This window comes from Mustela lutreola, chromosome 8, assembly GCF_030435805.1.
Source record: "Mustela lutreola isolate mMusLut2 chromosome 8, mMusLut2.pri, whole genome shotgun sequence".
In the NCBI taxonomy this organism is placed as follows: Eukaryota; Metazoa; Chordata; class Mammalia; order Carnivora; family Mustelidae; genus Mustela; species Mustela lutreola.
The window spans coordinates 20,344,895-20,357,675 of NC_081297.1; the positions used below are offsets into that span (position 1 = coordinate 20,344,895).

Genomic DNA, 12,781 nt, shown 5'->3' on the forward strand with positions numbered 1-12,781 from the left:
ACATCATGGGCCTATCTGATGACCAATTAGCTCAACCCCCTTGCTCATGGCCTAGATGAGATCTAATAAGGGTTTAGCTCATTATTTAATATTTATTTCACCACCAGCAGTATCTTCATACTTTCTCACTTATAGTCACTTCATTCATTTTAGCAATTTCCCTGTGATTGTCCAAATCAAGATTCTTTGTCTTTAAAAAACAAAACAAAACAAAAAAACAAAAATGCACACACACACAAAACATCCCACAACTCATTAAGTTCTTTGACCCCTATTAGCTGATAAAACTGTAGTCAACTGTTAAAAAAATATGACAGTAATGTCATTGCATCCTATATTCTTTATTGGAAAGCTTCTGAAGGGTAATTTTTTCCTTATTCTGATTAAAAGAAAAAAAAAAAAAAAGCAAGCCTCTGAGAAAAAAACCAAAATTATTTTCTCTGTTTGTGTTACATCTGTAGTTAGCTAATTGTTACAGACTGAATGCTTGTGTCCCCCCCAAATTCACATATCAAATTCCTGAACCTCAGGGTGATGATTTTAGGAGATGTGGCCTTTGGGAGGTGACTGGGTCAAGAGGGTAAATTTAGTGCCCTCATAAAAGAGATCCCAGAGAGCTCCCTCATCCTTGCCTGCCATTTAAGGACTTGGGAAAAGGAAGCAGTGTGTCTACGAGCCAGGAAATGGACCCTCATCAGACACTGAATCTGCCAGCGTCTTGAGCTTGGACTTCCTCATCTCTAGAACAATGAGAAACAATCTGTTGCGTCAACTGCCCAGTCTATGGTATTTTTTTAAATACCAACCCTAATGGGCTAAGACATCAATAAGGCACTACTTTTATTTCTATTTTTGCCTTTGGAGTTTGGCCATCTACTATGACGCTACTGTCATTGTGAGGCTTTCAAAACCTCCCCCTCATTTTGAAGGACATCAGACCTTTATCTTGGTGTTCCTTTTGTGCAGAGACCATTGCTCTGCTGCCCTCCTGCTTAATCTCCAAGCCTCTGAATTTTATTCTCTAAAGAGGGAATGATACCTATTTTAGAGAGTTTTTCTAGCAACGACATGGCAATGTGAGACACACTGTGCACACCGGGGACACTTCCATAATCCTCTTCCTCTTTTATCTACCCCAAAGGAATTCCCCACAGTAGGCTGGCTTCTTTTTGAGAATTTTTTCTCCTTTATTATTGTTGATTTACTCTATCTACTGTGCATGTTTACACATATTTCCTTACTTTTCCAATTTCAGATTTATGAAGCCTCCAAAAAAACGTTTCTTCTTCCATTTTCACCTTCTGTTTTATGATCTTCTTGTCTACTTACTTCTCTATCTTGGTTTTATCTCCTTTCATTGTAAGAAGCATTAAATAGAAAATAGTACTATTGGCTGCTTGTGGAAGAAGTTTATTGTGCTCTAAAAGACAGATTTAGGTTTTATAAATACTATGGGACATTCCAAATAGAACCTTAAATCCTTAGAACTTTAGTGAGCTTCCCAATCTCCAGTCAATAAATCTTACCAATGTGAAATAAAAATTGAGTTACACTTGTGTGTTTTGTTATTGCCTTAGGATAATGAAAGCTATTATTGTTTTTTTTTAATTAAAAATAATTTTTTTTGAGAGATAGAGAGGGAGCAAGTACACATGAGTGGGGAATGAGGAGGGCAGAGGGAGAGAGAGAAAATCTCAGATAGGCTCCACACTCAGCATGGAGCACATGTTGGACTCTATCTCATGGCCATGACGAGATCATGACCTTAGCTGAAACTGACAGTTGGACGCTTAACTGATTAAGCCACCCAGGTAGACCCTAAAGCTATTGTTTTATGGCTTTTAGGCAAATTGCAATAAAAAGAACTCTCAACCTCAGGACTCTCCTTCTGGAAGACCATCATGGAACCACCATCCATCTGTATCAGTGTTGGTGGAATCTGACCACTCTTTTAAGGAAGAGGGCACAATGTGTTTTTTTGTGATAAGTCCTTGCTAGTTGCAAAATTAGCTTAATGTCTTGCTTTTGCAAAACCTTTTGGGTTCCATTATTTTCATGGAAGAAATAGTATACTCATATGGAATGGCTATCTTTCACTCAAATTCTTAATAAACCCAATTTCCAAAACCATTGTTTTAAACTTCCTATTGTTTATTTTGCCTATGCATTGCAAAAAAGAAATTGTATAGCAAAACAATAAAAAAAAGCAATGCTTGCCTTTTTGTAAAATTGGCATTTGCTTTTAGTAAGTTGATTCCTCTGGGCTCTTAGTTATGTTTTTCATACCTCTAATAGGAGCTTCCTAAAAACTCTTTTATTGTATCAGGTATAAGGTAGATAACAAAGTTTGATAGCCCTGAAGGAACATGCGTTAAGTAATGCAGCTGAAGAGAGAAATGAAAATAATAAAGGCATGAGAAGAAAATGTAATAATGAGATAGATTATATTTGCCCCAATGTTCCTCCTTCTAAACTCTTTCCTGCTCTCTCCAACCTACACAGAAGGACAAATACTTCGCTTTCTTTTCCTGCTATATTTGACCATAGCTACAGGAGCTCTTTGAAGGTCAGATCTGAGCTGAACGAGTATGAATATACTTGGTTTCTAAAAATCCAACATTAGAGAACACTGTTCAACAACATTCTCAAATTATCACTAGGGGGATGATGACCACAACCATTTACACAACACATCATGGCATACAAGATAGCATGTTTAAAAATATTTTCATCATCGTCTTTTCCTGATAGTTTTTCCCCTAAAATATTTTAAGAGGGCTGTGCTTAACTCTGTACATCAAAATGTGAAGGTCACAGTTTGATAGTGTAATGAAGGATGAAAAGTTCAGTTTTTAGGTAGATTTATGGGGTTTTTGAATTTAACCTTTAGAATTTATAAGTAGATTAAAATAATAATTAATGAAGCAATGACTTGTTTACATGGTGAAAACCCAGTCTGGAGTCCTTGACTTACATATTTAACTTACTAAAAGCAACTTACATATTTAACTGAGTATTCAGAGCCATTTCTTCAGCTGGGGAAGGGACTGATGTCCAGGGTCTTTACTGCTCCAGAAGGGCAATTGTTTCTGTCACCCCTTTCCTTTGATGCTTGGCATGTCTTGAACATAGTGGACATTGATAGTTGCTAAGATTTATGGAGGCTTACTAAGAGATGGGAAGTGTAGTAAGCCCTGTGCACACATTAACTCACTCAGTCAATATTTGCTGAGAATTGAAGGAGGGAAGAAATGAATGGTCCATGCTTCCAACACACAGAAATGGCTCTGTTCCTCAGCTAATTAAGTGAGCTTAGATATTTTTAGGGATTTCATTATTTTTGCTTCATGAGTGAATTTTGACAATATTCCTGACATCTCTTAGCATTAAATATTTAAATGGAGTTGATAATGTTAAAAAGTGCTGTTTTCTGAAGTATTTTATATTTAACACTTCTAACAACTTTGGAATGTACCACAGTCCAAGTAAAGATCTCAGTGCTTTCTCTTTGATGCCACATCTAGACTTTAAATAAACATGATTTCTAATAGCATTGCAGTATAAATTAATTCAAGAACTTTTAAAAAATTCCTATTCAACCTAATACCATTATCATCTGGAGAACACATTTATGATTTGTAATTTTCTGATGATTAAACTTCCAGGGCGCCTGGGTGGCTCAGTGGGTTAAGCCACTGCCTTCGGCTCAGGTCATGATCTCAGTGTCCTGGGATGGAGTCCCGCATTGGGCTCTCTGCTCAGCAGGGAGCCTGCTTCCTCCTCTCTCTCTCTGCCTGCCTCTCTGTCTACTTGTGATCTCTGTCTGTCAAATAAATAAATAAAATCTTTAAAAAAAAAAGAATGAACATACCAGTTATAAAATATTAATTACTCATGGTACCCCAGAATTATATCTGCTTTATTCTTTTATTATAAAAACTGTCCTAAATAAATCAACCTAGATTAATTAATGCTCAACCTGATTGAACAACACTGGCAACCTATTGTGGATTTTTATGGTAATTATATCATACAAGTTTTACTAATATCTCATGTGAGTATTCAAAACCCAATGAAGAGTGTGCTACTAAAATCCTGCCATTCATAGCCAGCTCCTTGCTCCTGTTTATAAGTACTTACATTTACTTAGAGAGAAACACACACTCAAGCATACATCTACTGATTTCGTGGGGTTTTTATCTAGTTTCTGTGTTCGTTTCTCTAAAATTGGGTGTTCTTCAAAACAGGAGCTATGTCTCTTGATTGTCATATTTAGTGGTGAGAATAGCACAAAATGAGTGAATGCTATTTTGGTACTATTTTCTTTTCTTTTGATGTAGAAGGATGTTTATGAAATTCTTTACATGGTTTGATTTTTTAGGCTTTTGTAACATATTTAGATGACTTAGTTTTGACTTACAGCCAAGATAAAATGGAGAATTTATATATTCTAAATAAAGTTTTCTTTGGGGGTATAGACTCATTATTAATTGCTTAACAAAAATAAGTTGCTAACTATATGCTATATTTACCATTTTTGTAAAGGTAAATATTTAGCTATAGGTCTTGAAATATTGAGTGCATCTGTTACATGAGTATTCTGTGAAAACATTTATACTCTGTTCTTGGTTTGACGATCTAATGTAATTTTTAAAAAATTTCTTATTTTTATCTTGGAAAATGTTTAGGAGGATTACATAGCTCAGTAAAAAGGTGATTTTGTTAAAAGGTGATGGTAAATTCTTGTTTTGTACTTGTGCTGTTTGAACCAAGCCTCTGCAGTAGAGAATTACAACTATTTCTAATATATTTAACTGCATGTTAAACTGATTTCCTGTATATGTCCTTAATTGATGAAATTTATACTAATCTAGAGATCACTTATAACGTCACTATCCAAATTTCACATGGCACTGAACACGGCATTTTCTTTCAGAAGAGTATAGCAGAGCATGAGGTCCCTTGAGGGCTCGGGAGGGCTATTTTGAGGCTCGCTTTGAGGAATCTTTGTGTGTGTGTGTGTTCATGTACAGCGCCTGTTCTTCCTGGAGCCTACCAGCAAAGCCATTCCCAAGGCTATGGGTACATGCACCAGACCAGCCTCTCATCCATGAGGTCAATGCAGCACTCACCAAATCTAGTAAGTATCAATTTGAAGTGTCTCCTCTTCCCATTTTATCTCCAAAATAGAAACACTCGTGGAACAGACTTGCATTGAATAGTGTCTATTTTCACATAAGGGATGAATGTCAACATTTTGCTTTCTGTACCCCTTTGAAAAAAGCAGAAGACTTACAGAGGCAAAACCACTGAGAAAGGAAGGCATGCCGTGAACATGTGTAAAGAGCAAAACATACAAAGACTGTCTCGGAACGATATCCTAGTTGTTACTTCATGATTGGTTTTAGCCAACTGTGATCTTCCTTCAGGTCTAAAAGTACAAATATCTGGTCACATTAACCTGTCAATTTTGACAGTAATCAAAATGGCCACTAACCCCCAAATGACATGGCCAACATAAGTCTCTAAATCCTTCTACTGGAAATCTTGAAGGGCTTACAGATTCATTCATTGAATGTGCAGTTTGGAAGCAGTGCTCTAGGTCATCTTGCCTGATGGGCATTTCACGCTGAAATTGTTTCTCCAAACCTCTGTCTTACACAGAAGCCTTAGCCTGAGCACGGAGAAAGAGGTGGTCCTTCTAAGCAGTTGTCAGTTCTTCTTAACTGCTCTAAAGTTCTTCTTGCCTCCATCAGTTTCCTCAGCCCATGGATTCACTTAATTTTGAGACTGTCTGATGCTAATATTAACTAAATTCTTGGTCTTTAATGAAAACAAGTATGGCAAAACTCAACGTATATTCTGGCTATGAACCCCTTGTCGGACATGTCATGTGCCGATATATTCTCCCAGTTGGTAGGTTCATTTTGTTGGTGGTTGCCTTTGCTGCACAGAAACTTTTCAGTTTGATGCGGTTGCACATGTTTATTTTTGCTTTTGGTGTCAAATCCAAATAATCATTTATAAGGCCAATGTCAGTGAGCTTACCGCTTATGTTCCCCCCTGCCCCAAGAGTTTGATCTTTTTAGGTCTTACATTCAAGTCTTTAATTTATTTTGGATTAATTTTTGTGTATGGATAAGATAGTTGTCAGTTTCACTCTTTTGAAAAAAAGTTTCCCTTTTTACCACTTTTCCCAGCACCATTTATTGAAGAGACGGTCCTTTCCCCACTATGTGTTCTTGGCTCCTTTGTCATAAATTAATTGACCATACATACATGGGTTTATTGCTGGGGTCTCTCTTCTGTCTCATAGATCTGTTTTTATGTTACTCTCAGAGTGTTTTGATTACCACAGCTACAAAGCTTCAACATAGTTCGAAGTTAGGAAGTGAATAATTTCCTCATTATAACAAGGATTCAGCTATGTGTCCCTCAGTATTCAGAACATTTAGATGCTAAACGTCTATCACTGTGATTCTAAAACCTACAAAATGAGTGTATTATGTATTTTTACTTTATATACATGTATTTTTAAAAGAAAGCAAAAATTCTTTGTTCCTAATTAAGAAAAATTCATTTCCTCTGCCAGGGGCCCATGGCAGGGACTTGGTGGTGACTTGGTTCTGTCTGTCCCTAGGGCAGATTTTGTTCTCTGAAGAATGTGGAATAGGGGAGAATCTACATAATCTAAAGGGTTAACTGAAGCTGGGAGAAGTTGCCTTTACCGCTTCAAAGCTTACTTTTTCATGGGCTAGTTATTGTATCTAGAGGCTTCCTTGATTGCCATTGTGGGCCCCCAAACATTACCCTTTTTGCTAGCCTGGTCAACTTGAGATGCATGCAACTAAGGTCAGTGCTAGGCTCTGGTTTGGAGATCTCCAGAAAGAAATATACTTGGGAACATTCCTCATAGTTACTTCATTTTGTGTGAGCTGGTCGGTCATGATTGGCATGTGTGGCCATAACTATTTGGTCTCCATCGTGTGATCCCCTCTTTCCTTTCTCAGAGGACCTACCGAGCCATGTATGATTACAGTGCCCAGGACGAAGATGAGGTCTCCTTCAGGGACGGCGACTACATCGTCAACGTACAGCCCATCGACGACGGCTGGATGTATGGCACGGTGCAGAGAACTGGGAAAACAGGGATGCTCCCAGCCAATTACATTGAGTTTGTCAATTAATTCTCTCTCCTTGTCTTTGAGCTTTATTCTAATGTATACTAAACCCAATCTTTTTAAAAGATAGAAGATACTTTTAAGACAACTTGGCAGTTATTTTACAATAATCTATCTTCACTTTGACAATGAGACACATAGGTACCAGGAAAAAAGACTGACTTCTGGGCTCAGAACAGCAGCATTTTCAGTAATTCCTGTACACAAAACCTTAAGGTCTGGAGGCCCGGTGCTGCTAATTGGGTTAATGATTTCCTTTGATTGGCTATCGAACACTTCTGGGAAATGTATTTTTGTAGACTTTAATAGAGATGTTGATTGTCCCTTACACGTAACAAGTCTATGAAACTTATTAGCTGTCACTTTGGAATCACCAGAAGCCAATTCTTGTAATTCAGTAACACAGCCAATAATTTAAAAACCATTTAGCTTTTGAGTCATTAGGGAATTTCCAATTCAAGTGAAAATTGCCTAATGTAATAAATGTCAGGAGTGGCAGAACGGCGATTTGGTTAAAATTATATTGACTGGTGGCCTTCGGGACCTAGAAACTTCTCCCAAACAAAGACATTTCCTTGTTCCCTAGGATTACTTGGGTCTCTTTGTTTCTCATTTGTACCAAGGCATATCCTACTCTTCATTTACATTCTGTGGGTCCAAGTCTATGCTTGACTCCATAGAATGTCAGGACCAAATAAGGTCACAGCTACTCTGCAAAGGGCAAAGTTGAAGGTCATCTCTATTATTTCCCTAAGGGCTTTGACCCTGTTGCATGTCACGTAGGTTCAAGCTTCTGTAACATAGGCAGCTGCACTGCCCATCCCCATAATTAAAGCAACAAGTGCGGCTGATAACCTAACAGCCCTCCCTTCTAGTAGCCTGCTCATCAGAAAAACATGTTTTTGAAAAGTTGCTTGAGATTCTCCTGCTGCCTTGCACTCTAGTTTCGAAGGATTTACACCTTTAGGAAATAGACACCTACTCTAGCAAATAAGTGATTTAGGTATTTACTGAGCAGCTTTCTTTAACATAATGCCGCTGTCAATTTAAAAGTAAAGCTAACTAAACAGGAGCCAAAGACTACAAGGTGTGCGAGAGACACAACCAGTGAGCAAAACGTCACCCACTCCACAGAGAGATGATCAGGTTTATGTGTGTGTGTGTGTGTGTGTGTGTGTGTGTGTGTGTTTCTGGAAAATGCTATTTACATCCAGGAATGGAAGTCCAGCCACTGAAACCAGTTAATGGGAAAGACGTCTTTTCTACTTTCTTCTGGTTTTTACTTTCTAACCCATATTGGGTGGAGGAGGGGAGATGAAAATGCCGGCAGAAATTTTAGATCAAGGCCCAACAGGTTGTTCACTAAAAAAAGAAATTGTTGTCCTATCTTGAATTTCAAATGCAAGACCCTGCGGGCACTTTCTGGGTTCACCACAGAGCTGCAGCCTTGCTGGTGGGTCGTGATGATTGGCCTGTAGTCTGCAGTCAAGGTGGCTGGAGAAATTAACGTCCATCAGCCACTCTGTGTTTTTCTGATGTATTTAGACCTCAGCAGGGTAGCATTCATGTAGGGCTCGCCTCTGGAGTTGTAACAAAGAGGCTAAAAGCAAAGTTTAAAAAATGTGATAAAATGTATCGATCTTGAGGCTATCTCCTTTAGGTAACATAGGCAAAGAAATTAAGGAAATATCTTATAAAATACCTTTTACGGAAGTGTTTAGGAGTCCAGAAACAAATGCTGATTCGTTTATGCTTGTGGAAAGTTAGCACCTACTTTTTGAAAATCTAGAGTTTTATTTTCTCTGGCTCAAAGAACAAATAAGCTTTATTACACTCAAGCTGCATCTATAGGAACTCACACAAAAAGAGATTAAAGAAATTCAGGTAGAAGACTAGAGAATTTTTTGAGGGGTTTTTACAGATTCCTTCATACCCAGCGGGACTGATTTTCTGGCATTGGAATGGGCAGTCATGATTAAATTAACCCCTATCTGTTTAGATGTCTTGTCCACAAACCAACAAAGGCAAGCTAAACGCAACATTCTTGCAAAAAAAAAAAAAAAAAAAAAGATTCTGTGCATTAAAACTGGGGCAATAAACTTACTCAATTTTATAGTATCATTAAGCAAATATTTATGTTTCACCCAGACCACTTTTTTTGTGATTAGGAAAAAGAGTAGTTGTTGATTAAATTTTCAGACTAAATGTAGGACAGGTACAATTTTTGAGAAATAGCACATTTATAGGAAGCTCAAAGGAAACGGATTTGAAGTGATACTTTTAATTGGGGAAAAGTCCCATAAAATAGTAGTTGGTTGTTCCATTGTCTTTCTCATCTATTAATTTTAAAATCAGATTCATGGAATGTAGAAGTCAATAATTATTAGGGGAATAATTCTAAAATTTTTAGCTTCGCATAATGTTTGCGTAGCGAGATGTTTCTTCTTCCAGCCTCTAGGAATTAAGGTCTGCTCAGAATTTAACCAGAGAGCAATTATTTGTTGTCACTGTTACTAATGCTTGTCAGGATCTTGGGCATCTCAGCAGAAATATTGGAAACATACATGTATAATACCAAAGCGCTATTTTTACAGCATTATTTTTCAAAACTATGTTCTCCAACAGTTTTTCCACTTTGCACATGGCTCCCCTCCCCTCAATTTGGCGGCATGCATCTCACACATAAATAACACTAACTGCTAAAGAAGGGTGTAAAAAAAAATCGATTTTTTAGAAATCAAGCTAAAGACTGTGAAATGTCCAAGCACAGAAAGCATGCACCTGATTCTCTGAACATGATGCATTCTCAGGCCTGAAAAAAGCACATGGAGCAGGTTGATATATCTTACAAGGTTCTGAAAACAAAACTCAATGTGGATCATCTCTCTCCTGAGAGAAGCTGAGCAGCAGAATAGACGACTTTCGTTGTACGTCTTTGTAGTCAACGTTTTTACTAATTCTCGTGCTCGAGGAAAGCTTCCGATTTCTAACCTGTGACAAAACGAGTTCTTCACGTCTTCTTGTTCTTGTTTATACACCACAGCGTAGCCCAGGTTGAAATACTTATCTGGTTGTCAGATCCCCTCGCCATCCCTGTCTCTTCCCAGGCTTCCCCACCTCCAGAGACCACACGGGACTTTGCAAGCACAATTTCTACGGGCACCTTGTATGAACGTGGATGAGATTAGACCCGCCCCTCTCTCGTCACTAGGTTCACCGCTTGAAGATGATGAAGAGGCCATTTGGGCAAGTTGACCCCAGTCTCTCCTCTCTTGTCCTCTCCCGGTTGGGCTTGGCAACAGTCTGGGAGGTGGGGAAACAGACTTTTCTAGAACAGTGAAGTTCAAGAGGTGCATCTCTTTTTTTGGGTGTGTTCACCTCCAGTGAAGTGTTTTTGATGAAAAGATAAAGAAAACGGGCATGACCCTTTAATAACGCATCCTTATATAAAGTGGATATAGTTTATACCAAAATTATAATAGAGATATATTTTTTAAAAAGGTGCCTTTTTGATGACCCTTGTTTATCCATGATGGTCTCGGAATGAGAACCAAGCAACCAAGCTTCTTGTCTATTCTATAGTAATATTTTATTATACATGATTGGTATTTTTCTTGTGGGGAAATGTGATGGTCCTGACAGATATGAAAGGTGATAGCTGATTGTATTTTTACCTCTAAAGGTGTAGAACTTTAGAAAATACTGACCTTTCCCCGTCTATTTCTGAAAAGTTCTTGATGGATTTATATACAGTCAGGATGCATAAACATTAACTTTAGGTTTGAGACTTAAAATACCTATTGCAAGACAGAAGAATTATGTTATGAGGCTGAATTCATTACACAAGATGAAATTCACTTCGTAAATTTCTATTAGACCTTAGCTATTTGCTTCTGATGCTCTAAAAGTGGCTCGAGCGTGGGTGTTTTGGGTAATGAGACACAGAGGTGAGAAAGCTTTAGTTAAGTAAGAAGCTATGTGAAGTAAGTTAGGAATGCTAAAAGGAAAGTCTCTTTCTGAAGGATCCCACGCCCATTTGGGTCCTTTCCAGGCAACTGGCTGTCAACTACTGATGATCAAAAACAAAAACAATAACAATAACAAAAAAAACCAAGATATTGTATGATGTTTCTGTGGCCATCATTTCATGATGCTTAGACTACTGGAATCCACTAGCCTGGAAGGATCCCCGGGCAGATATCTCCCCGATGTCCATATTACTTCCATATATTCATGGAATCGCATATGCTTTTTGCGTTTGACACATGGTACCCAGTTGGCATAGTGTCTACTTCTTTGTAATCCAGTTGCTGTTAAGAATGATTGACGTTGAAGGAAGAAAGAAAACTGCATGCTAGTCCCACTCTTCAGTGTCCATACAATAAATGGCTGAGCATTGAGAAGTGGCACCAAGTGTGTTGTGGGCACGGTGTGGAAACGTTGGCCTTTGACTTGTGATAAAAATACAAAATTGAGTCACTGCGCAGCTTGGCTTCTGTCTGCTTCAAAAATGTAGAATTGTGGTTGACGAATTGGTAAGACCGTACTAACTTTGAGAGCATACAGTTTTAATGGAAACACTTTATGGTTTTAAAATGAAGGGGCTTATAGAACGATACAATGTTATTACTATAATTTGGCTTTTGTTATGCAAATTAACACCAGCTATTAAAATATATTTTAGTAGAAATGCTTTAATTCATGTTTTCTTTCCTCTACACTGTGAATCTTTAAGCCTTGGTGGACTAGAGCAACATCGTGCTGCCCAAAGGACTAACCTATGCAAACTAGTTCACATTTTAGTGGATGTCACAGTAATCGTGTAATAAGACATTATTTCCCCCCTGCATAATGTACAGCGGCATTGGAATAAACATGAAGCCTAGCATCTTGTATGTATAGTATAGTCACTCACAAACCCTTCAAGGCTACTATAATCATTAGTATTATTATTTGTTTAAAAGTGAATCGCCAAGTTATCTCTTAAATCTACTTGAATGATGTCAGAACAAGAATGAGAGATGGACGTGTCGGCTGTGGCTTCATTGTGGTCACTGCAAGTGTCCTCTTGTGATCGAGCTGTGTTCGGATGCACTTTCTTCAGGATATTATTATTCTGTGTCTTCTTTCTGTATTTGTAAAATGTTATAACGCTCTAATTTTCCTATCTCTACACATCTGGTTTGCTTAAATAAATGCAGGATATAGCAAAATGGTTCTACGTCTTGGTTCTCACCTGGGTTTCTTGGAGCTGGGGTCATTGACGGTGCCCCGGGGACAAGGTTTATCATGACAATGCACAGTAAATCACATTGGAGGCCCCAGCTGGCTTCGGTGCCCTTCCATTAGTGAGTCACTCAAAATGTGTCTTCCTCCCCCAAATAAACTTAGTTTTAAATGATAACAATATTATGCTTTTTCAAGCTGAGTATCTTTCTGACTGTGTATCAGAGTACTCCAATAATACAGCATTGTAGTTCACTTCTTTCAAGATTAAATCCCTCATATGTTCCCAATGGTAGAATTTTAATTTTCTTATAGTAGTAAGATGAAAGAAACAGCTTGAAGCAAAGAATAGAAAATGTGCAAATTGAGTACAT

The 12,781-nt window shown here is 37.9% G+C and overlaps 1 protein-coding gene across 10 annotated transcripts in view; it reads left to right on the forward strand.

The window, feature by feature from the left end:
• NEBL (nebulette) overlaps nucleotides 1-12,394 on the forward strand; it is a 358,626-nt gene extending 346,232 nt beyond the window's left edge. For all 10 annotated transcript variants that reach the window (XM_059183990.1, XM_059183989.1, XM_059183982.1 and 7 more), the window contains 2 exons: nucleotides 5,034-5,140; nucleotides 7,011-12,394. In XM_059183990.1, coding sequence (XP_059039973.1) covers nucleotides 5,034-5,140; nucleotides 7,011-7,187 — 284 coding nt within the window. In that variant the 3' untranslated portion in view covers nucleotides 7,188-12,394. The remainder of the gene's footprint in view (nucleotides 1-5,033; nucleotides 5,141-7,010) is intronic.
• Nucleotides 12,395-12,781: the final 387 nt, after the last annotated feature.